The sequence below is a fragment of the Danio rerio genome, chromosome 5, assembly GCF_049306965.1.
Source record: "Danio rerio strain Tuebingen ecotype United States chromosome 5, GRCz12tu, whole genome shotgun sequence".
In the NCBI taxonomy this organism is placed as follows: Eukaryota; Metazoa; Chordata; class Actinopteri; order Cypriniformes; family Danionidae; genus Danio; species Danio rerio.
In genome coordinates, this window is record NC_133180.1 from 43355329 (window position 1) to 43381557 (window position 26229).

Here is a 26229-nt window from a genome sequence, read left to right on the forward strand (position 1 = left end):
CATTTTGTTCAGCATGTTTGGAAATGATGTAGAATAAATGTATTTCCTTATCAAGCAGTACCTTCATTTTTCTTCAAGTGTTGTTGATAAAAATGTAAATTCCTTCCATCTTGAAGATGTTCTCATATGGCACTATTCATTTTCATAGAAACCACCTAAATAATCTCACACAAACTTTTTAAAGCGACATTACAGTGTTGTGGTGGAAATGACACTGATATATTGTATAAAAAAGTAATAATGATAATAGTCTCACATTAATAACTATAATATATTTAAATGATTTCACTAGTGCTTCATTAAGATACATTAATAGATACCAGAAAAATTATATTTTAAATGTTATTTTCATTGTTGAAGTTTAAAACTCTGGGTGTGCGACAAGGTGAAAACAGTGATTTTGAAACCTAAAAGGAGGTTGAATAATATGAAAAAATATAATAAAAAGCTAGTATTTTTTTAAGTAGGTTTTATTATTAGTTTGACAAAGTAAGAGGAATTTGAACAAAATTATATATATATATATATATATATATATATATATATATATATATATATATATATATATATATATATATATATATATATTTGGATATATGATCAAAGGACCTTGAAGTGCCCGTAGTTGAAGAATTACACATATATTATACTATATACTACGCCTGTCTAGAGCTAACTTACTTGAACTGTCTCAATCACCGCTTTTATCAAATTTTCAATCTGCATCATTCTCATGGTCACTAAAACCCATCTCACCCTCATTTTACTGCAGGAAGAGCCAGTTCTGACCTTTTCTTCTTTCACTTACCATAGAACATGGTGGTGCTCGCTAATACACTGTTTTCTGAATTCAAAAGTAGTATTGCCATTAAATCTAGATATTATCCATAATGCAAATGCCTTTAACACATGACTAATCAACATTATAATACTAGCATTCATAGTGTTATTGTTACAACTTAAAAGATCACAGCTGACCTTGCTAGCTAGCTAACCCATTGCAATATTGCACATTACAGTCAGCCACACAGTTCATGCATAAAGCTCTCATCTATCAAGCTGATTATCTAAGAGCCGTGTGGTGCAGGAACAGATACTGAGAACAAAGTCAAGACATTATAAATTCTAGAGCACTTTTAAAATGTAGACTGTGACAAAGCAGCTAAACATAGATGAATAATCGAGAATGAAATCAATTTTAGGAGAGTGGAGGTCAAATGCTGCTGTAGTTCTACTTAAATCAAAACCAATTAAGTTCAGTTTCATTCACTTCAGTTTAATACAAACATCATCATTAAAGCAGTTTCAGTTACATTCACTTCAGATGAATACAAATGGGTGAAGCTGTAGTCTGGATGATGGAGGGTTTGATGAGTATGAGCATCCATCATGGACGGTAGGATTATTGACACTTCTGGTGGCACATCTGGAGGGCTTGATCGTGGATATGGTGCAGTTCCAAGTAGGTCACCAGGCAGATGTTTAGACAGCCAACAGGATCAATGCAGAGATTCGTCTATACCTTTAATTAAATGACACAACATCTGATGCACAGAAGCCATTGCGCCTGTTAATATGCTTGGCGACTGGTGTCAGTGGATAGCGGCATGTGCCACTGGAGCTTGTGACGTGCGCTGATGCGTTGCGTCCTGTGTCACTGAGATTGTCGCAGTACATGTCGCTGTGTGGCTCCTCTAGTGGTGACTGACAGCTCCTGCTGCTGCTGCTGATGATGCTGACTGCTGACTGAGCATGAAGTAGAGGTCTGCAGAGGTCAGATTTCTGCGGCGCGGGAGTACATTTTCGAAAAAAGCGCGGGAGCGGTCGATAACTGGTTGTATTTTGGACGGGATATCCACAATATATAGCAATATAGCGCCAAACCCACGCGAGCGAGCGAGCGAGCATATGTACGTGTATGAATGAGACAGCGTTATGCTATGTTTTTCGTTGTTGCTGTGTGTGTGTATGTGTGTGTGTGTATGTGTGCGTATGAGAAGTGTGTGTGTGTGTGTGTGCGCATAAATGAGAGAGCTTTGCCTGTGTGTGTGTGCTTCGTGCTTGTGTGTGTGTGTGTGTATGCTTGTGTTGTGTGTTTATACAGACAGCTTGTAATAGGCTGTCTGGACTCTGTATAGCTGGGTGGTTTTCGGTTTTGCTCTCATCCCCCCCCCCCCCCTTTAGCGGGATCGGGTGCGGCGGGTAGAAGATGGGGTGGGGCAGGCAGCGGGACAACAAATGCTGAATATAAGCGGGAGCGGTCGGGTTCGGGCTAAAACCTGGCGGGAGCGGGATTCAAATTTGCAGATCTCTAGCATGAAGTAGGTTGTGTAACACACACACTCAACGACAGAACAATATTTCATATTATATTAATATTAAATATAATTATACTATTGTATGACAATTATATTAACTACAGATCAAAATGATATAATATAACAAAATAATAATCATATAGTATTCAAATTATTATAAACTATCTAAATGATTAGCCCTCCTGTGAAATTGTAATTCTTTTAAAAATATATTTATTTAAATTTCATCTAAATATTTAAATAAACTATATATTATATATTTATATGTACACGTGTTTCTAAGTTGAAGAATATTTTAAAAGCATATAAAACATAGTTTGAATAACTAATTTTCAATAATAAATGTCTTGGGAACACTTTACAATAAGGGAGTATGAGTTAATGTTAGTTACTGCATTAGGTAACATGAATTACCAGTGAACAACACATCCGTTATGCAACACTTAATCGTTGTTAATGTTAACTAAACATATATTAATCTGCTATTTAATACATGATGTAACACGAACTGATGCTGAGAAATGACTGTTATTCAACACTACATATTATTTGTTAATGTTAACTTACTCGTCTTCTAATGCACCACTTTACATTCATTCTTTATAATTACATAACGTTTACCTACACATACATTAATGCATTTGATCATGGGTTAGATAACCTGACCTGACAATGAACAACCCATCTAATCAGCAATACTAAATCTCACATGTAAACTAAACACTAGAGTTAATTATTAATACATTATTGAACACACTAGTTAATGCATTAGTTATATAATGACCATATATAATTAATATAATAATAAACAATAAATAAGGGTGTCACACCAGATGACAACAAAACTATTTTTTAGTGGTTTCAAAAAAGTGAATTATGTGATAAAGTTCAATTATGACAATATTAATACTATTCATTTTTGTCATGTGTGACGCTGAAAATGCAAAGTGATGTCGACGTACATTGCAGTGTTCATTTGTACAACAATATTAGGCTTCTGTATTTTAAAATAAGTTTCATGTCCCTTTAAATGTATTAGGTCATTTATTTAGGATATTGTATCACGTACATCTATTCCAGTAATTCCTCACTTTACTTTTTCCAGTGGATAATTAAATGAAACTAAATGAAAGCAACTAGTTATTCATGTAAAACTTTTGTATAAAACTGCACTTCTCATGCAAATTGATGTTTTTGCACTTTCTACTTTGTGAAATGAACTAAATGAAAACTAAACATTCAAAAATCACACATTTATTTTTTGTTTTTGCTTCAATCAAAATTATTTTCAAATATGTTTTTTATAATTTTTGTGCATTCTCAAATCTTCAAATTACAACTTAGAAATGATCATTTTAATTTACAGAATTTTTATAATTCTAATATAATTTATATAAGTTTTTATAATTATCATTTCTATCTTTTTGCATTATATTTCATTTTTATAAGCAGTGTTGCTGACATTACCACAATTACATTACAGTATGTTTAGTGAACGACAAAATAATAAAACACTTAAGTAAAATCTCTAACTTGGTGATTTTTAATTAAACCAAACTACATATTTTACATTATTTTCAGATTTTTTCTTTAAACAAATTATCTTACGCTGTTTTAGCATTAAAGTGCAGTAATAATATGAATATTTCTAAGCCCAGTATGTTGTATAAACAAACTCTGCAATGTAATAAATATTATTTTTGGCGGTTTTTATATTATTAATGAAATATTGTTCTGTTGTTAAGTGTCTGTGTTACACAACCTACTTCATGCTCAGTCAGCAGTCAGCATCGTCAGCAGCAGCAGCAGGAGCTGTCAGTCACCACTAGAGGAGCCACACAGCGACATGTACTGCGACAATCTCAGTGACACAGGACGCAACGCATCAGCGCACGTCACAAGCTCCAGTGGCACATGCCGCTATCCACTGACACCAGCCGCCAAGCATATTAACAGGCGCAATGGCTTCTGTGCGTCAGATGTCAGATGTCAGATGTCATTTAATTAAAGGTATAGACGAATCTCTGCATTGATCCTATTGGCTGTCTAAACATCTGCCTGGTGACCTACTTGGACCTGCACCATATCCACGATCAAGCCCTGCAGATGTGACACCAGAAGTGTCAATAAGCCTACCAGAGTGTGCCAGTGGTTTCTGTCCATCAGGTGTCTATCTTTTTGCTGAACCACTTATGATCAATAATATCCTCCAAAGTGGGTCCATCGTCAACATTGAAACCGAAGCACATTTTCAGAAGATCTCTGCATTCTGTAGAAACGTAGAGAATTGATTAATCCTGTATGTTCTCACATGCCTAACATGAAAACTGTATATGAAGTTAGACTTAATTTTACATTTTTACAGTCTTGACAACACTGTCCAATTATATCTGAACAGCACTTTGTTAAGTTATTGTCTCACCTTTGGATACACTGGGGTGAAATCTTGGATACTCAACCATAGAGCGAAGGGGCCAATATCCATTCACCATCCTTGCCAGGAGTCTTGCCACACACTCAACATTTTCTTCTAGAGCAAAATGTGCATTCCTCAAGAAACCAACTTCTACTAGACGAGAATGCCACATACATTTGCAGTAGATTTGGTCAAATCCTGTAAGCAACAGATTTGTGAGTTAGAAGAGTAGAACAGCAATTTATAATAATTAAGCCATCAAAACTATTTCATTACAAGTGGTCAATGTAAAAGCAGGAGATCAATAAGCTGGGATATTAATAAGCAGCATTAAAAAATAAAAAACAATCAGTGCAAATTCTCCAGCATAACAGCCAGCATGAATTGTAAAATCTAGAACTGCCGGTGACCAGCAATACCAGAGGTTTCAGCAGGAGAGGTGAAGAGAAAAGCATCTTACCAGCGTGCGGTTTTAAGTCGCCCGCAATGTAATCACTGCAGCCAAAACCAATCAACTTGACTTGAAGGGTCTTTGGATTCACCAGGATGTTTTCTTCATAGATTGCTCTATGGTCAATGCCATGCTCCAGGCAGTGTTCTAATGCAATTAGGATCTGCAGGATCAAGAGTCGCGCTACACTTTCAGTCAAGGGACCATTGTTTCTCCTGAAGAATGCAGTCAAGGTCATACTCGGCTGCATGTACTCCATGACCAAAACATCATATTCCTCCACTTCAAAAAAGTCATACAACTCTATGATGTGGGGACATAAGGAAGGCTTCTTCAGTTCAAGCAATATTCTGGCCTCCGAAGTCGGGTAAAAGACACGCCCAGGCTAGAGAAAAATATTAGAAAAAGGTTAGAGCATGTGAACTGTATAATGTATCTGCACAATTATAACTGTATAATATAATGTGTTTAATATAGATTCAACACATATTCAGATATATTCATTGTGTTGTGTTTACTTACTTTCCGATTTATGTAACAGTTCGGCATATAAACGAATTTCAGGGCAACCTGCAAAAGAAACAAAATATTAATATTTTTTCCCCAAAGCAATGAAAAGAACAATCATAATAAATCCAATAATACATGTGTATAATCCAACATGGACATGCGTCCATATGCACACCACTTCCTTTACAAGAAGAAAAAATTAAGTAAACAACATGTGCAGCAAAAGTGACTTACCTTTTTTCCATCAGATTTGCGTGTTGCCACGTAGACAGTGCCATAGATTCCCTTTCCTAGCTTCCTTCCAAGCTCATATTTGTCAAGAGGAGATCCTGAAAATCAAACAAAAGGATTATGACAGTTTACCAGGATTGCTCATTTCTGTTTTTGTCTTACTGTGATAGTAGGAGAATATATTTCTGTTGAGGTTCAGCGTGCTATAAAACTGTGTTTGCTTACTGACAAAAATATAAAACTTAAAAATGCCAAAACTGACATTTTGGCCTCCAGATGCCGAAGCGCAGATGTTTCAAAACTAGTGCTGGGAAAAAATTGATCACGATTAATCATAGTATATTTATTATATATATAGACACATGCATGCAAACGATTTACATAGATTTAGCTACAAATTCATATTTATTAGTCAAACTGCTATAAACACCCACACACACACACTTCACCAGCACGTTCGTGTCTCTCTATGTGTGTACGAGACTTTGCATTGACTCTCTTTTGGCAGCTTTTCCATGCGTTTTACATCTCAGATAATGAAGTCGCAAAAGATATGTAGATGATTTATATTACATACACCTGCATATTCCGGATATATGTGAAAGACATCGTGTGACACGTTAAGTTAAAAACACAGGATACCTCTCCTAAAGCAGCAAAAAATAAATCAAGGCTCACACAGGTCACATCCCACATCTTGTGCTCTATTCTTCTTTCAAGATATCTTACAGAAAATAACTTAATCCAAGCATCAGAGAAAAAGAAAGTCTCGCGCACATGCGCTTGTTACAGAAAGTTCACACATTCACACACACACACACACACACACACACACACACACATAGACACACACAAAGGCAAGGTCTAACAAAGGAGCTGCACCCCATTTTTACTTGTTACAGACACTTGTCAAATTTTATTTTAGAGAGCAGGCAGGAAGTTGACTGACTGTTTAAACAGCAGAAAAGTGCGTGCTTGTACGGGCGTGATGTGGAGCCGATCCGCGAATCGCAGTACATTATGACGATGACCAATCAGAGTCACTTGAGGGCGGGCCTTTCAGAGGAACTAGGAAATATATCAGTTGTTTTCATGTTAGCAGAGTAGCTGTTTAGAATCAAAGTGAGATTTATGAAAAAATAAGATGATTTCCTTCAAGTGAAACATGAGCACACATTGCTGTGCATCTTATTAACACAACCAAGCCTTAAAATTACATTCTGGACCACTCCTTTAAAAAACACATCAAATATCAATACTAATGTAGGATAATGTTATGTTCTGAGAACTTTATGTCCCCAGAGTTATACATGCTGTATTTACAGATTAATGAACGCTAAAAGCAATGTGTCTGATGCTTTCCTACTTTTTGTCTTATTAGTGAAGTTAAATGAGCACTGAGACTATAAGCCCCTTTTCCTTGTCTTCCATGTTTTGGGAATAATGAGAATATTTCCATCACTGAAATGTAAGACTCTCCATTGTTGGTTTTTGTCTGTTTCTGCTGAGAGAAAATTCTCATTTAACATTAATTTGAATTCAGCAATTTATTATTTAAAAAGTGAATTAATTAAACTAAGAAGTAACTCGCTTTACATTTTTTCAAATAGTAACTCAAAATTTTTACTGAATACTTTACTCATTACTTAGAAAAGTAAGATTATTAGGTAACTCACGTTACTTGTAATGCGTTATCCCCAACACTACATATATATTATATAACACACGCACATATATTATGTCAAAACAAACTTTTATTTAGACGTGATTAACCGTGATTAACCTTTGCTCAGCACCATTGAAACACTGATCTAAAACACACGTGTCACATACATTCGGTGATCCGAGACTTGACATCCTTTCTAAATCTGCATTTGATTGACTGAAAATCCACACAATCGCACACAGCCTAGTGGGCAGTGCGGCAACATGTACTGTAACTACAGCACATTGCAGATGCTCTGAGTTCAAATCCTGGCTTGTGGACCTTCCTACTCTTTCTCTTAAACTTTGCATTTATTTACAAAGAGTTTATTCAGATGTCAGACCGAACACATTACAAGAACAAAACTATGAAACCACATATTTTAAATGTTTATTACATGCTTTGCCCTGGATTCAAACTCATGACAACTGCATTCCAGGTGTGAACATTATCCACAATCCAATCACTTGATGGAATGAATGTTTTACACGACATATTATATTTCCTCAACTGCTTCTCTGTCAAAGCGGTTTCAGACTAACAGATTTCACTGTAGAGACACATTTGCTTTGACTGTTTCAGTTTTTCATGAATCCTCGCTCTGCCCACCACTATTCAAAACTATACAGAATTTACTGGAGATTTTTCAGGAGAAACATGATACCATGTTACAGAAATTACAGGAGAAATGTGAGGTCTTGCGATAGAAGACTGACCTGGGCCGGTGTCTCTTCTACAAAAATATGGATCATCATCGTCATCATCCAGAAAATGTTGCTCAGCATTTCCTTCTCTGCTTCCTTAAGGGGATTACAATGAAAAAAGGTTTATTATTGTGAGATGAACAGGACCCATCATTTATAGCTTTAGCTTGTTTTTATTACACCATTCCAGCACCTCCATTCTTCAGCATAAACATTCCTTGAACACTGTTCACCCCTGACTCCACCCACTTCCACTTACATGACTTAAACACACATTAAGCTACAGATATTATTTATTAGGGGTCTAAACCTTCACAGGTCTCATGGTTTTGTTTACAATTATCATGTCACTGATTTGATCTAATTCCACATCATGATGAATTCCATACACACAGTTTTTAATATTCCTACACATGAACACAATTTTGTTATTTAATTCAAAACTACAAAAACAAAAACATTCAGATATACGAACTGAACTTTTAATTGGATCAGCTCAAAGAAAACATGCTTCCTGAATATATCCAACAAAACTCAAATATGGCAAGGTTTATACCACCCTTTCAAACTGATTACAATTTTATTTGGTTTGACCATGTTTATTCCATTGAGGTGTTTATATGAAGCATTTATCATTCGGATTAAACTTTTAAACCAATTTAAAGGCTCCATGTAAACACACCTACATTGTTTTTATCAAAGTAAACTGACCTGAGCTGGTGCCGGGTTCTTCAATTTCATCAGGAAACTGTGATGGTTCACTGCTTGCTGCCGGCATCAAGTCCTCCTGATCTTCATCAACCTGAGAAGCTTCTTCAAGTAAAGTGGATTAAATATATAAAAAGTTTAATCATTTTTATAATATAAATACATTTCATATTCTAATTTTTATTTTATTTGAACAAGTGATTAGAATCTGTTACCGTTTCTTCTAACAAAAGTATTTTAAACTTTAAACTTTAACTTATTACCACAAGAATATTACATACAGTACAACAAAACCCAGTGGTAAAACCTACAAAAATGTGAATTTAATACCACATATTAACTGGAGAATATTACAGTACACAAAGCATTGTTGTAAATATTAAAAACACATTAAAGCAATACTATTATTCACTGCAAGAACATTACAGAAATATTACATGCAACAATACCTTACACAAAAACAACACAGTACTACACAATTACCACTCCAGATTTTTGTTCTTCTATTTATCATATGGAATACCACAGGATATTTTTGTGAGCGGTGGCTTTAAATTATTACCCATGACACTCTTTCTGAATCACAATCAGCAATGACAGTCATGTGATACTGCCTCAACTTAACAATCTGTATTTTAAGGACCAAATTTATCATAGTAGAATTGGAAAAACTGACCTGAGCTGGGGCTGGGTTCATCCCTTTCATCAGGGAACTGAGGTGGCAGCATCAAGTCCTCCTGATTTTCATCATCCTGAAAAGCTTCCTCGACTTTTCTTTTTCTGCCTCTGCGTCCTAAAGTGGAAAATATGGAAGGGTTAATTACAGATGATCACTTATTTTGGTAATCTGCATTCTAGAGCTGCACAATTCTGGCTAAAATGAGAATCGCAAATTTTTTTTTTTTTGCCTAAAATAAAGATCAGGATTTTCTCACGAGTCTGTAGATGTAAAATAAAGGTTAATATGAGTGGGCTATGATTATTGTCATTCTCAAACATGTGGTAAAACAGCAATAGGCTTTGTGTATCTGTACTGTTAGTTAAAATGCTTAATTTTGTATAGACTTGGAATGGTGGACTTGAACAGACTTTAGATTTGTCCTGGTCATCAATGCTGATGATAGTTCTGATGTTGAATTATTGTTTCAGACATATGCTTACAATCTGTCGTTTTCTGCTTAAAATCTGTCACTGACGTCATTTTTGTGAATACAGAAGACTGGGTGGGTATTTTTTCAATTCAGCTGGTTTTGGATACTGTTTGGGCTGGCAACACTGTGCACGCTTTCGGTTTCATTTTCACTACTAAGAGCGGTTCACTGCCCGCGCGACTTCCAAACGATCACTCTGTGCCACAAACTGTTATTTACAACTTTATTACCTGTTATTCACAGCTTATGCAGGTTCTGTTCACTAAGTAAACTTCACTCAGAGGCGTGCGCCTACATTCCCTCCCTTCCTTTGGTAACAGCTGACGGTCAGCTCATGTCACAAGTGATTTTGCAGTTGCAAATACATTACATGAAGAAAGAAATGACATTTTGAGGTGAATTGTATCTTATAAATACAGCATGTGACTTTTAACACCATTTGGAGGTGTCCACGTTGCTGAACAACATATGTAAAACAATATGAAGACTTGTGCGGCCATCATTGCTTCTCTCCTGAACTTGAAAATATGATTGACAGAATCGTTGAAATGCTGGATTAAGATCGTCTAGGGGGTCGAATCAAGATCGCAATCTTTTTATGATTTATTGCGCAGATCTACTGCGTTCATTCATATTACTACTCAGTATAGGGTGAACCCGATTAGTCAAAGCTTCACAACGACCATCTCTCAGCTGAATATTTGCAGAGGTAAATTACGAAATGAGGATCAGGCTATTTTGGCTATATGGGGGTTCCACATGATTTCACATCGAACTACTGGTTTTCACCCCTTTAGTGACTGCTTATTAAAATATAATCCAAACCGTTTGCTATACGCTCTTCTAGCGCTGGACTTTTAGAATTTCACTCTGTATTCCTGATGCGATCTGGCAGGACTATTTTAGGCTCTATGCTCCATAAGTTTGGAATTGTCTCCCAAATGAAGTGAAAGAATCCCCCAGCATTCATGATTTTAAAAAGCCATGAATATTTACCAGATTTATGCTTTGAGTGTCAGTTTTGCACTCCATATGTGATTATTTATTTTTTTTATTATTATTATTAGACCCCCGCCAATCTCCACTCCCACAAACATCAACCCGAATACAGATAAGATTGGTAAATTAACATTTGACTATGTTAATCCTGATTCAGGGTCAGAACTACTACTTAGTTATTTATTTTTATTTACTAATTTTGTTTGGTTCTTTGTCATTTGATTAAAACACTTCACTCTTTACTTTACAAAGTGGAATTTTAAGCACCAAAAATAAATTTTATTCACAATTTACTCTCACCCAGGTGGTTCTAAACCTTTATGTTTACTTTTTCTGGTAAACTCAAAAGAATATATTTTGAAGAAAGCTGAAACTCTCTAACCAATGACTTCCACAGCAGGAAAACAAACACTATGGAATTCAATGAAGACAGATTTCCAGCTTTCTTTAAAATATCATCATTTTTGGTTGACAGAAAAAAAAGAAAATCATAAAGGTTTGGAACAAGTATATAATTATGTTTTTTTCACCTTTTACTGGGATAGAATAGTGGAGGACAGACAGGAAAGTATTAGGACCAGAGAGAGGGGAAGGGTCAGCATAGGTCCTCGAGTCAGTTATCGAACTCGGGTCGCCATGAGCACCATGGTGCTATATGACGGCACACTTAACCACTAGGCTATTGGCACCGACTGGTTTGGAACAAGTTAAGTGTGAGAAAATGATGACAGAATTTTTGGTGAAGTATATAGCTTCCTTTTTCAATTTCTATTCATATACATACTAATTTCTTATTCACCTTGTTTTTGTAAGTTTCTGCAAATACCCACACTGATGTTGGTTCTATATTTTCTAAATCTCTTGTGCTCTTATTGAAATAGTCTCTAACCTGAAGGTTATCTCAGTTACATGTATTTGAAAGTTGTTGGAAACTTTTCAGTTCATTGTCAGCAGTGATGAGACAGAAAACTATCTCTTTACTGAAAGTGGAGCTAAAGAAAAGTGTGTTTTGTGGAAGTAAACTGACCTGAGCTGGTGCTGGGTTCTTCACTTTCATCAGGGAACTGTGTTGGTTTATGCTGTGTTGCCGGCATCAAGTCCTCCTGATCTTCATCATCCTTAAAAGCTTCCTCCATTTTTCTTTTTCCTGCTGAACAAAATAAATTTACCACAAAAAAAGTATATCTCTTTAACGAAGCTGAAGAAAAGTGTGTTCTTGTGGTAGTAAACTGACCAGAGCTGGTGCTGGGTTCTTCACTGTCATCAGGGAACTGTGTTGGTTTATGGCGTTTTGCCGGCATCAAGTCCTCCTGATTTTCATCATTCTGAAAAGCTTTCTTGGCTTTTCTTTTTCTGCCTCTGCATCCTAAAATGGATCAAAATATGGAAGTTATTTAAAGATGATCACTTATTTTGGTAATCTGCATTCATTCATTACTACTCGGTAACTTCGCAACTACCAATCTCTCAGTCGAATATTTGCAGAGGTAAATTATGAAATGAGGATCAGGCCATTTCGGCTATTAAGGGGTTCCGCAATGTCTGATTTCACATCGAACCACTGGTTTTCTCCCCCTCAGTCGGTATATAGCATGCGTTCATGTAATTAATGCTGTAACTGAAAATAAAAATGTTTTTGGTAAATATTTTGACATGCTTGAACAAATTCACCCTCCTTGACATTTAAGTTTCACTCTCCATGATCTGTGACTGTCAGACAAGCATCTAGGCAGCAGGGATTTAATCTTTCACAATATCTGTTATATTTTATAATATTTTCAACTATTAAAAATGTGAAGGCACTTTCAAATGGTAAAAGATTAACCAAAAAAAGAAGCAGGGAGTGTCAATAGTTCATGTCACATCACTCAACAACAACTAACACTTCAAACTGTTTTTGTGTGTGTGTGTGTGTGTGTGTGTGTGTGTGTGTGTGTGTGTGTGTGTGTGTGTGTGTGTGTGTGTGTGTGTGTGTTAACCAATAAGAATCTCACAATACGTTTGGCTTATTTTACTTGTACAATATTTATATTCTCAGTGTTGATTTCATCAATGAAAACAGCTTGACACAAGCAGAATCTGACAGGTCTGCTGCACCATGCAACTTGCCTGAAAGCATGGGCTCTGAACTCTGGATCTAATGAAGGAATTGCTCAAAGTAGTGGTTTATAACAAATTAATTCTGGTTATTTTATATCTTTTTAACTACATTTTAGTCTCCTGATTCTTTGTCTACAATAATGCTTTGCCTATTCTGTGGATGAGCAGATCAGGGCATGTGCATTCATAGCTTCAGTCTCATTATCAGCATATCTGTTTGTGTCAAGCTGTGTATAGGCAACAAACAATTTCAGCATCTTCACTTTTGGCTGAACTATTTCTTTTTTTATATATGAAGGGCTCAGATGCAAAAGCCGCTTAACGTAACTTCCGCCAAAAATGAGCTAAAGACATAAAGCAAATGCTTTAGGCACATAGTACATGTTCATCTAAATCCCAGTATCCACACATTCAGAAATAACAGTTTGTCTGCAAAAGCTTTTAAACGCCACTTGCCTTTGACAGCAAAACCCGCTATGTCCCGAGAACCAATCAGAAGCTGTGAATCGAATCATGTTTTCAATGTAACAGCGCTCTGATACGCGGGCTTTTATGAGCAGACTGTTTTATTAATTTAGATTTTACAAGATGGAGTTTGATGAAGTTCATGAGCCTGTTTGAATTTCAGTGAATGGCAAATGAAAATGTCCCTTGCCTCAAAACTCTGTGCATTATAAGAAAAAGAAAACACACTTTACAGTCAGAAGTGCAGCATGCATTCATGTTTTTTACGCAGTGACGCTACTTTAAATGTATCTGAATTACTTTACATTAAACGGCAACATTGTTTCACGAAAGAAGTTAAGATAATGATAAGAATTAAGAAATGATAATGTTAAGATGTAAGTAATGTCAATTTTAATGTTATTGATTAATGCACTTACTTGACAGATTTCCTTATAGTCCCTGGTTTATCAGGGGTTACCACAGCGGAATGAACTGCCACTTACTTGACAGATTTCTGTATTTTTAATTTTAGGAGGTTTGTGTATGTGTTTATTGTTTGGTAAAATAATTTCTAATTGCTTCTTTAGTGATTTTGCAACAAATTATACTTTTTTGTCCCAATTTGTGGATTTACAGGGTTTTGCATAAAAAGCACAAGTGGATTTAGCTGGTTTTAACGCAAAAGAAAATATACCTTGTTAAAAACCAAAGAATTGTCTAAAGTGACATTTTTTAAAAAAAAAAAAGTTATTTCATTTACTAGCCAATAACCTTTTCATTATCTAGAAAATGACTCGTTTGAACCTAATTATAGGTGTTTGATAGAAAATGCTTATTACAAAAAAAGTGGTCTGATGGGTTTAGAGGGTTTTGCATCTGGACTCATATATATCTTTACTGGATACAATCTTATTTAAATTCCTAAGCAGTGTTTCCTGTAGGATTTTTTCCAGCTGTGAAAGCAGGCCTTTTTTATACAGATCTACTAACTACCTGTGGCGTTATTACAATGACAAATGTCGTGAGCGCAGTATTACAACTTGAGATCGCATTTATGTAATAGCCTTCAAGCATGCCAATCTTTTTGCTTGCGCGCTGATTTCCTCTGCTCATGCACAAAACTTCTTGCACAACCCCTCAAATATGCTGCTCAAGTGCAGATCTTCTTGTGCGCTGTCAAATAAACGCTGCTGAAGAACGATATAGTGAATTTATTTAACAAGTATGTCTCCAATATTTATTAAATTTGCTAGGAATATTTTTGAAGACCTACAGAGCGGTATTAATGTGTCCTGAAGTAAAGTGAAACAGCTATACATCGTGTTTGCTGGCCTCACACATCACGCACCTGTCAGTCAGTCAGCCAGCACGTAACCTTAAAGGGTTAAACAAATGACGCACAGCACTACTAGCAGTGTAATAAGGAGATATGTATAATTTTTTGTTATTTTGAAGAATTATTTTCCATGTACATAGTTTTAAAATTACATTCCAGATTCAATCCCATTATTGTTTTTATCTCTATTTTCAGATCTTGCCAAAATGTGTGAATAATATTACAATATTAAACTATGTGAAAATGATCAGCCATTGCATTTCCACATTTTCTCCAGCATTCACCATTTTTTATTACAAGTTGGAAAATATTTATTTTTTCCAAATAAATTCCCTTGAATCTGGGTTAATTGTGATCATCTGTGTTTTCCACATAGATAACCATACCTCTTTTCTTATAATTACATTAGCTTCCTTTTCCCATTTCTATTTGATATACATGGCTGAGTGTTTCTTTGCTGATGTCAGACAGGAATAGTTTATTGATACTAATTTCTTATTCACCTTCTTTTTGTAAGTTTCTGCAAATACCCACACTGATGTTGGTTCTATATTTTCTGAATCTCTTGTGCTCTTATTGAAATAGTCTCTAACCTGAAGGTTATCTCAGTTACATGTATTTGAAAGTTGTCGGAAACTTTTCAGTTCATTGTCAGCAGTGATGAGACAGAAAACTATCTCTTTACTGAAAGTGGAGCTAAAGAAAAGTGTGTTTTGTGGAAGTAAACTGACCTGAGCTGGTGCTGGGTTCATCACTTCCATCAGGGAACTGTGTTGGTTTATGCTGTGTTGCCGGCATCAAGTCCTCCTGATCTTCATCATCCTTAAAAGCTTCCTCCATTTGTATTTTTCTGCCTCTGCCCCCTAAAGTACATTAAATACAATAAACTTTTTATTCAATTTTTATAATGTAAATAAATGTGATATTCTATGTTTTATTAACATTTTCTTAGAAAACAATGACAAGTGATTATAATCTGTAACAGAGTTTCTTCAAACCAAAAGACATTGTGGTTGCTTCTGTGTATTATATATTAGTTGTATATAGTTGTGTCATCGAATGGTTGCAAATGTGTTCTTGTGGTAGTAAACTGACCTGAGCTGGTGCTGGGTTCTTCACTTTCATCAGGGAACTGTGTTGGTTTGCGGCGTGTTGCCGGCATCAAGTCCTCCTGATCATCATCATCCTGAAAAGCTTTCTTGGCTTTTCTTTTTCTGCCTCTGCGTCCTAAAATGGATTAGATACAACAAACGTTTTATTTTCAAATTATAAATAGATTTGATGTTTTATACTTAATTAACATTTTCTTACAAAACAATGACAAGTGATTATAATATGTAACAGTTTCTTCAAACCAAAAGACATTGTGGTTGCTTCTATGCATTTTATATAGCTGTGTCATCAATGGTTGCAAATCCCAATTTAACATTCCTATTCATGATATATCTCTAACAAAAATGGGCTTTAGTGATCCTGCTGAACAAAATTAATTTACCACAGAAAAGTATTTCTCTTTAACGAAGCTGAAGAAAAGTGTGTTCTTGTGGTAGTAAACTGACCTGAGCTGGTGCTGGGTTCTTCACTGTCATCAGGGAACTGTGTTGGTTTGCGGCGTGTTGCCGGCATCAAGTCCTCCTGATCATCATCATCCTGAAAAGCTTTCTTGGCTTTTCTTTTTCCGCCTCTGCGTCCTAAAATGGATTAGATACAACAAATGTTTTATTTTCAAATTATAAATAGATTTGATGTTTTATACTTAATTAACATTTTCCTAGAAGACAATGACAAGTGATTATAATCTGTGACAAGAGAGTTTCTTCAAACAAAAGGATTTTAAAGACAATGTGGTTGTTTCTAAGCATTTTTCACATTTGTGTCATTAAACGGTTGCATAAACCCAATTTGACACTCCTATCCTTGTGATATCCCTTTTAAAAATGGGCTTTACTGATCCTACTGTCCTGCTGAACAAAATAAATTTACCACAGAACAAATAAGCTGAGAAAAATATGACAGGATCACCAAAGCCCTTTCTTTAGTGGAGTATCACAACAATTTAGAGCTATGCATGTGATTTTTCTGTTGTTTTCATGTGCCAATATTAACTCATTACCACAAGAATATTACAAGAAAATTACAGACAACAATACCTTACACAAAAACAACACAGTACTACACAATTACCACTCCAGTTATTTGGGTTATGCTGTTTTATCATATGGAATACCACAGGATATTTTTGTGAAAGATGGCATTGAATTATTTCCTATGACACTCTTTCTGAACCACAAACAGTAACGACAGTGATGTGATACTGCTCAACTTTACAATCTGTATTTTAAGGACTAAATTTAGTGGAGAAATGAAGGGTCTAGTGGTAGTAAACTGACCTGAGATGGTGCTGGGTTCATCACTTTCATCAGGGAACTGTGTTGGTTTATGGCGTTTTGCCGGCATCAAGTCCTCCTGATTTTCATCATTCTGAAAAGCTTTCTTGGCTTTTCTTTTTCTGCCTCTGCCCCCTAAAGTGGATTAAATACAATAAACTTTTTATTCAATTTTTATAATGTAAATAAATGTGATATTCTATGTTTTATTAACATTTTCTTAGAAAACAATGACAAGTGATTATAATCTGTAACAGAGTTTCTTCAAACCAAAAGACATTGTGGTTGCTTCTATGTATTATATATTAGTTGTATATAGTTGTGTCATCGAATGGTTGCAAATGTGTTCTTGTGGTAGTAAACTGACCTGAGCTGGTGCTGGGTTCTTCACTGTCATCAGGGAACTGTGTTGGTTTGCGGCGTGTTGCCGGCATCAAGTCCTCCTGATCATCATCATCCTGAAAAGCTTTCTTGGCTTTTCTTTTTCGGCCTCTGCGTCCTAAAATGGATTAGATACAACAAATGTTTTATTTTCAAATTATAAATAGATTTGATGTTTTATACTTAATTAACATTTTCCTAGAAGACAATGACAAGTGATTATAATCTGTGACAAGAGAGTTTCTTCAAACAAAAAGATTTTAAAGACAATGTGGTTGTTTCTATGCATTTTTCACATTTGTGTCATTAAACGGTTGCATAAACCCAATTTGACACTCCTATCCTTGTGATATCCCTTTTAAAAATGGGCTTTACTGATCCTACTGTCCTGCTGAACAAAATAAATTTACCACAGAACAAATAAGCTGAGAAAAATATGACAGGATCACCAAAGCCCTTTCTTTAGTGGAGTATCACAACAATTTAGAGCTATGCATGTAATTTTTCTGTTGTTTTCATGTGCCAATATTAACTCATTACCACAAGAATATTACAAGAAAATCACATACAACAATGCCTTACACAAAACAACACAGTACTACACAATTACCACTCCAGTTATTTGGGTTATGCTGTTTTATCATATGGAATACCACAGGATATTTTTGTGAGAGATGGCTTTAAATTATTACCTATGACACTCATTCTGAACCACAAACAGTAACGACAGTGATGTGATATTGCTCAACTTAACAATCTGTATTTTAAGGACCAAATTTAGTGGTGAAATGAAGGGTCTTGTGGTAGTAAACTGACCTGAGCTGGTGCTGGGTTCATCACCTTCATCAGGGAACTGTGCTGGTTTATGGCGTTTTGCCGGCATCAAGTCCTCCTGATCATCATCATCCTGAAAAGCTTTCTTGGCTTTTCTTTTTCTGCCTCTGCATCCTAAAGTGGATCAAAATATGGAAGGGTTAGTTATTAGGGATGTAACGGTATCAGAATTTCACGGTACGGTAATACCTCGGTATGAATGTCACGGTACGGTATTTATTGAATCATTTACAGGAAAAAACAAAACTTATGAAAATACTCCAAAAAAGTGCCAAAAGTGTCAATGACATACAAATTAGTCATCTATCTGTAAGCTTTGAAACAGGAACTTCAATTTTAATAACAAAAAAATATTAAACCATGTAAAAAAAATTAAGTTTCAATTTAGTAGTGTTGAAAACTCATCACATTCAACATTTAATCACTCACTCACTTAGATAGAGATGGGTTTTAAGGAAAATTATCATACAACTATAATCTGGTAAAAGCTGGTATCTCTGGGTATTTACAATGTCCCCTACAACAGAAAAAAACCCTCTCATTTGGGACTGAGGTTTCTGGGACAGAGAGATATGACTTGGCCCAGGTTGACAGCAGTGGGTAACGTTGTGCATTGTCTTTCCCCCACTTGAGAGGACAAACCATGAGTGAGATAGAGATCTCATGTCTGCATCAATCTGAACAGTGTGCTGTGTTTCTGCAGTCCCCATGACTGATTATTAGTCCTATTCCCCAACTTGCAGGCACGTGCACACACAAGGCTCAACCTGTGCAGTGCACATGCCCTTTTTAGTCTTGGATAGAAAGTTCCCTTCCAAAATGATCAAAAGTGCCCCCGCGACGCGACATACCCTCCGTCCCCGCTTTACAGTACGCGCGCGACAACACAGCTGATAAAAACTCGCGCGACAACACAGCTGATAAGAACTCGCGCGACAACACCACTATTCAGTACGCGCGCGGCGACAACACCCAGCTCTTTTTGATCCCCGCTTCTAGCAGCACACTCCATTTCCGCATTACTGGATCTGTAGCGACAACAGACCGCAAGGGATTATGGCCAAGCCTGGGCTGATGGGAATTGTAGTTTCCGGTACCTCCCGTTCGCTTCATTCGCCTGAGCAAATTTTCTCAGAAGACCTATAGTTTTACCGAGTCATGCGACTACGGTAATATCGAAAAAAATTAATATTGCGGTATGACGGTATTTACAATACCGTTACATCCCTATTAGTTATAGATGATCACTTATTTTGGTAATCTGCATTCATATTACTACTCGGTATAGGGTGACGCCGAATAGTCGCAGCTTAGCAACTACCAATCTCTCAGTATATTTGCAGAGGAAAATTACGAAACGAGGATCAGGCCATTTTGGCTATATGAGGGTTCCTCAATGTCTGATTTCACATCGAACGACTGGTTTTCTCCCCTTAAGTTGATATATAGCCTGTTTTTACACCAACTTCTACCAGATTTATGTTTTCTGCATGTCATGTTTTACTCACAATTTACTCCTCCTCAAGTGGTTCCGAACCTTTATGAGAGTATTATTACTAAAAGAATATATTTTGAAGAAAGCTGAAACCCTCTAATCATTGACTTCCACAGCAGGAAAACAAATACTATGGAATTCAATGAAGACAGGTTTCCAGCTTTCTTCAAAATATTATCTATTTTGGTTGACAGAAAAAAGAAAATACAAAAGGTTTGGAACAAGTAAAGCGTGACTAAATGATGACAGAACTTTCATTTTTGGTGAAGTATATCTCTTTAACAAAGCTGTAGAAAAGTGTGTTCTGGTGGAAGTAAACTGACCTGAGCTGGTGCTGGGTTCTTCATTGTCATCAGGGAACTGTGATGGTTCACAACGTTTTGCCGGCATCAAGTCCTCCTGATCATCCTGAAAAGTCACCTCGAGTTTTCTTTTTCTGCCTCCTAAAGTGGATTATATACAATAATTTTTTTTTTTTATAAAATTTTGTTAACATAAATAGATTTTATAATCTTTATTGTATTAAGATTTTCTTTAAAAACAATTAACAAGTGATTATATCTGAGACAGAGTTTCTACAGACAAAATAATTTTTTAGACACTGTAATTGCTTTTAAGTATTTTACACATTTCGCATAAACCCAATTTAACACTTTAAGTTGGGATTTAGTGGGGCTTTACTGATCCTACTGTCCTGCTGAACAAAATAAATTTACCACAGAACAAATAAGCTGAGCAAAATATGACAGGATCACCACAGCACTTTCTGTAGTGGAGTATCACAACAATTTAGAGCTATGCATGTGATTTTTCTGTTGTTTTCATGAGGCAATATTAACTCATTACACTCAAAAAAAGGAAACAAGCTACTTGTTGGATTTGCAAAACAGAAACATGTCTTATGGAAAAGAATAGAACGAGTTTAGTTCTGTTAAATGATTTATTCTAGTTGTTTGAAACTAAATGAAGAAATAATCAAATGAATTAGATAAGAGCTTGTTTATTCAAAGAGATTTAAGCTTTTTCTGTTGTTTTCATGTGGCAATATCAACTCATTACCACAAGAATCCAGGAATATTACATACAGTACAACAAAACCCTGTGGTAAAAGCTACAAAAATGTTAAATTATTACCATATTAAAATGGACACTACTACAGTACACAAAGTATTGTTGTAAAAATTACTAACATATTAAAGCAATACTATTAATTACTGTAAGAACATTACAGAAATATTACATGCAACAATACCTTACACAAGAACAGCACAGTACTACACAATAACCACTCCAGTTTTTTTGTTTTTCTGTTTTATCATATGGAATACCACAGGATATTTTTGTGAGAGATGGCGATGGTAATGACAGTCATGTGATATTGCTCAACTTAACAAACTGTATTTTAAGGACCAAATTGATCATAGTAGGATTGGAGAAATGAAGGGTCTTGTCATTGTAAACTGACCTGAGCTGGTGCTGGGTTCATCACTGTCATCAGGGAACTGTGCTGGTTTATGGCGTTTTGTCGGCATCAAGTCCTCCTGATCTTCATCATCCTGAAAAGCTTCCTTGGCTTTTCTTTTTCTGCCTCTGCATCCTAAAGTGGAACAAAATATGGAAGGGTTAATTACAGATGATCACTTATTTTAGTAATCTTCATTCATTCATTACTACTTGGTATAGGGTGACCCTAAATAGTCAAAACTTTGCAACGACCAATCTCTCAGCTGAATAATAACAGAGGTAAATTATGAAATGAGGATCAGGCCATTTTGGCTATATGAGGGTTCCTCAATGTCTGATTTCACATCGAACTACCGGCTTTCGCTTTCTCCCCTTAAGTTAATATATAATGCCTGTTGTTTTACCAATTTTTACCAGATTTATGCTTTTTTGAGTGCTAGTTTTGCACTCCATATGTCTTTTTTTTTAATGATTATTATCAGACTCCCGCCAATCTCCACTCCCACAAACACCAGCCCTCCTCAACCCCGACAGGAAAAAAATACTATGGAATTTAATGAAGACAGGTTTCCAGCTTTCTTCAAAATATCATCTTTTTTTGGTTTAACGAAGTTGAAGAAAAGTGTATTCTTGTGTTAGTAAACTGACCTGAGCTGGTGCTGGGTTCATCACTGTCATCAGGGAACTGTGATGGTTTACGGCGTTTTGCCGGCATCAAGTCCTCCTGATCATCCTGAAAAGTCACCTGGAGTTTTCTTTTTGTGCCTCCTAAAGTGGATTATATACAAAATTTGGTTTTCATAAAATGTTCATAACATAAATAGATTTTATCATCTTTATTGTATTAAAATGTTCTCTGTGACAGAGTTTTTTCCAGACAAAAGGATTTTTAGACACTGTGGTTGTTTGTAGGCATTTTACACATTTGTGTAATTGAACGGTCGCATAAACCCAATTTAACACTTAACTTGGGCTTCAGTGGGGCTTTACTGATCCTACTGTCCTGCTGAACAAAATTAATTTACCACAGAACAAATAAGCTGAGCAAAATATGACAGGATCACCACAGCACTTTCTGTAGTGGAGTATCACAACAATTTAGAGTTATGCATGTGATTTTTCTGTTGTTTTCATGTGCTAATATCAATTTATTACCACAAAATTCCAGGAATATTACATACAGTACAACAAAACCCTGTGGTAAAATCTACAAAAATGTTAAATTATTACCACATTAAAATGGACACTACTACAGTACACAAAGTATTGTTGTAAAAATTACAAACATATTAAAGCAATACTACTAATTACTGTAAGAACATTACAGAAATATTACATGCAACAATACCTTACACAAGAACAGCACAGTACTACACAATTACCACTCCAGTTTTTTGTTCTTCTATTGATCATATGGAATACCACAGGATATTTTGGTGAGAGATGGCTTTAAATTATTACCCATGGCACTCTTTCTGAATCACAATAATTAACAACAGTCATGTGATAGTGTTCGACTTTACAATCTGTATTTTAAGGACCAAATTGATCATAGTAGAATTGGAGAAATGAAGGGTCTTGTCATGGTAAACTGACCTGAGCTGGTGCTGGGTTCTTCATTGTCATCAGGGAACTGTGCTGGTTTATGGCGTTTTGCCGGCATCAAGTCCTCCTGATCTTCATCATCCTGAAAAGCTTCCTTGGCTTTTCTTTTTCTGCCTCTGCATCCTAAAGTGGATCAAAATATGGAAGGGTTAATTATAGATGATCACTTATTTTGGTAATCTGCATTTATTCATTACTACTCGGTATAGGGTGACCCTAAATAGTCAAAACTTTGCAACTACCAATCTCTCAGCTGAATATTAACAGAGGTAAATTATGAAATGAGGATCAGGCCATTTTGGCTATATGGGGGTTCCTCAATGTCTGATTTCATATCGAACTACCGGCTTTCTCCCCTTAAGTTAATATATATTGCCTGTTGTTTTACCAATTTTTACCAGATTTATGCTTTTTGAGTGCTAGTTTTACACTGCATATGTAATTAGTTTTTTTTTTTTTTAATGATTATTATCAGACTCCCGCCAATCTCCACTCCCACAAACACCAGCCCCCCTCAACCCCGACAGGAAAACAAATACTATGGAATTCAATGAAGACAGGTTTCCAGCTTTCTTCAAAATATCATCTATTTTGGTTGACAGAAAAAAAGAAAATAAAAAAGGCTTAGAACAAGTAAAGTGTGAGTAAATGATGACAGAATTAAAATTTTTGGTGAAGTATATCTCTTTAACAAAGCTGTAGAAAAGTGTGTTCTTGTGGAAGTAAACTGACCTGAGCTGGTGCTGGGTTCATCACTGTCATCAGGGAACTGTGCTGGTTTACGGCGTTTTGCCGGCATCAAGTCCTCCTGATTTTCGTCATCCTGGAAAGCTTCATCGACTTTTCTTTTTCTGTCTCTGCTTCCTAAAGTGGATTAAATACAATAAACCTTTTATTCAATTTTCGCAACATAAATAGATTTTATATTCTTTATGGTATTAAAATGTTCCTAGAAGACAATGACAAGTGATTATCTGTGACATACTTTCTATAGTGGAGTATCACAACAGTTTACAGTTATGCATGTGATTTTTCTGTTGTTTTCATGAGGCAATATATCAACTCATTGCCACAAGAATACTACAGGAATATTACATACAATACAAAAAGTCCTGTGGTAAATACTACAAAAATGTGAAATACCACATTTTACCTGGAGAATATTACAGTACACAAAATACTGTGGTAAATACCAGAGATATATAAAAGTTATACAGTTCATTACAGGAATATTACATACAACAAAACTACACGACAAAAACAACACAGTACTAGACAATTACCACTGCAGGTTTTGTGTATTTTGTGTATAACTGTATTTTAAGGACCACATTTATTAAATTAGAACTGGAGAAATGAAGAGTCTTGTCATAGTAAACTCACCTGAGCTGGTGTTTTCTGCTTCAGGGCGGGAACAATTGCTTGTTTCCCCCTTAAAAAAACCAATCATCTTCCAAATGTACTCCATTTCTGTTAGTTTCAACAACAAGTAAATATGGAAATTCAAAATAGCAAAGCTGATAAATCTCGATAATTCTCGCACTGAGCTTCTTTCACAAACTCGATCTGACAGCTGTAAAAATACTTTTTGTGCTTGAACTAATTGGAAGATTACTACTGAAAACTGTGTGTGTGTGTGTGCGCCTGAGAACCCCGCGTTCTGTAACGTCATTATTAGAACGCGGGTTCCCAAGGTGATCCAAGATGGTTGTGATGTAGGTAATCGTCATTATTTTTCAGGGTTTCAGGTGAAGTGTTATGTTAACCCACTGCTTAATACCAGAGATTCATTCATTCACTTTTCGGTTTAGTCCCGGTGATAACAATATACAAATAAGTGTGGACGTTGTATAAGTTTTTGACATACTGGCTGCAGGGGTAAAATGGATACCTGCCACAGCTAAATGCGCCTGCCACGGTTAACGTAAATGCGGCCGAGATCTCTGTAAATGTATTTTGACTAGTCAAAACTCAATGAAGATATCTCTAAAATATGCGTCATGTATCCGTATAGATATAATGGTAATAAGAGATAACCGTTTCGACTAGTCACAATTATAGTTGACGATATTTGCATTGTATTTTTAAACTAAATATATATATATATATATATATATATATATATATATATATATATATATATATATATATATATATATATATATATATATATATATAAATAAATAAACAGATGCAACTGTCTCGGATAAAAAAACAGTATTATGAACTTATATTTATGAACTTATTATAATTTTACGGCATGAAAAACTCCAGTATTAAAGGAAGCTGAATATTTTATAGTACAAAAAGAGCTGTATTATCAATAATTGTATCTCCTTTATCACAAGTAGTGCTGGAATCCTCTTTGTTCTTACAGTTTTGTTTGTTTCCATGTACGTTGTGAAGTGTTAGAGTTGCTCCAGATCTTACCTCTTGAAGAGTTGACAGTAAACAATAACAAACAATAATGTACAGCAGTAGCCCATCTATATAAAACTGAATAAAAACGTTAATAAAAAAGAATGAATTACACATTATTAAAATAGTACAAATTCTATACAATATTATAGAATAAAATAATACATTATATTTTAAAAGATAAATAATAGCAATACAATATAAAATAGTATGTGCATATCTATGTATACTATAATCATAGTATGAATAATACTATATTAGTATTCATAACTATAATAGGTTTTCCTACTATTATAATATTAAAATAGTAGTGGAATTACAACAAATTAAGATGATATAGACAGATACAAAATATAGCGTGTAGCGGGTAAAACATACTGTGTAGCAGGATTGCATAAAACTTAAAACCTCAGTTATTCAGACACGTGACATGATTCTAAACCAATATACAACATTTAAAGTCCTTCAAGTTTTGTCATTGTACCACTAGATGGCAGCAAAAGAGCACTTACTACAGACAGTCTATGGGTAAAACACTGTTATTGCATTTTAAATCAAACTTAGTCCAA

At 35.3% G+C, this 26229-nt stretch overlaps 1 protein-coding gene across 27 annotated transcripts; it reads right to left on the reverse strand.

Annotated features, from left to right (window-relative positions):
* Positions 1–1257: 1257 nt before the first annotated feature.
* Positions 1258–25320, reverse strand: LOC799924 (uncharacterized). Of its 27 annotated transcripts, none has more exons than XR_012406216.1 (23): positions 24626–25269; positions 23975–24106; positions 23234–23365; positions 22286–22405; positions 21639–21770; positions 20497–20616; positions 18661–18792; positions 17831–17962; positions 17467–17598; positions 16636–16767; positions 16172–16303; positions 15808–15939; positions 12428–12559; positions 12221–12340; positions 9720–9836; positions 9047–9145; positions 8348–8431; positions 5930–6024; positions 5708–5755; positions 5195–5570; positions 4741–4932; positions 4279–4587; positions 1258–1586 (listed from the first exon to the last, which is right to left on the reverse strand). XR_012406216.1 is itself a non-coding variant. In XM_073951264.1 (23 exons), the coding sequence occupies exons 1-22, from the start codon at positions 24912–24914 to the stop codon at positions 4481–4483; spliced, it is 3093 nt and encodes a 1030-aa protein (XP_073807365.1). In that variant the 5' UTR covers positions 24915–25269; the 3' UTR covers positions 1258–1746; positions 4455–4480. The 27 variants fall into 27 exon arrangements, 22 of the variants coding, with proteins under 22 accessions (XP_073807365.1, XP_073807368.1, XP_073807376.1 ...); XR_012406214.1 differs by having other exon boundaries at positions 1258–1516; positions 4389–4587; positions 9047–9148; positions 12221–12343; XM_073951264.1 differs by having other exon boundaries at positions 1258–1746; positions 4455–4587; positions 9047–9148; positions 12221–12343.
* Between the last annotated feature and the right edge of the window lie 909 nt (positions 25321–26229).

What these genes read in the sequence shown, in the direction of transcription:
- LOC799924 (XM_073951264.1), bottom strand. Translation starts at nt 24,914, where the DNA reads ATGACGTTACAGAACGCGGGGTTCTCAGGCGCACACACACACACACAG. An exon ending in AGAACCCAGCACCAGCTCAG is followed by an intron (nt 15,940 to 16,171) that starts GTCAGTTTACTA and finishes AATGTACTTTAG; the next exon opens with GGGGCAGAGGCAGAAAAATA. An exon ending in TCACCCCAGTGTATCCAAAG is followed by an intron (nt 4,588 to 4,740) that starts GTGAGACAATAA and finishes ACGTTTCTACAG; the next exon opens with AATGCAGAGATCTTCTGAAA.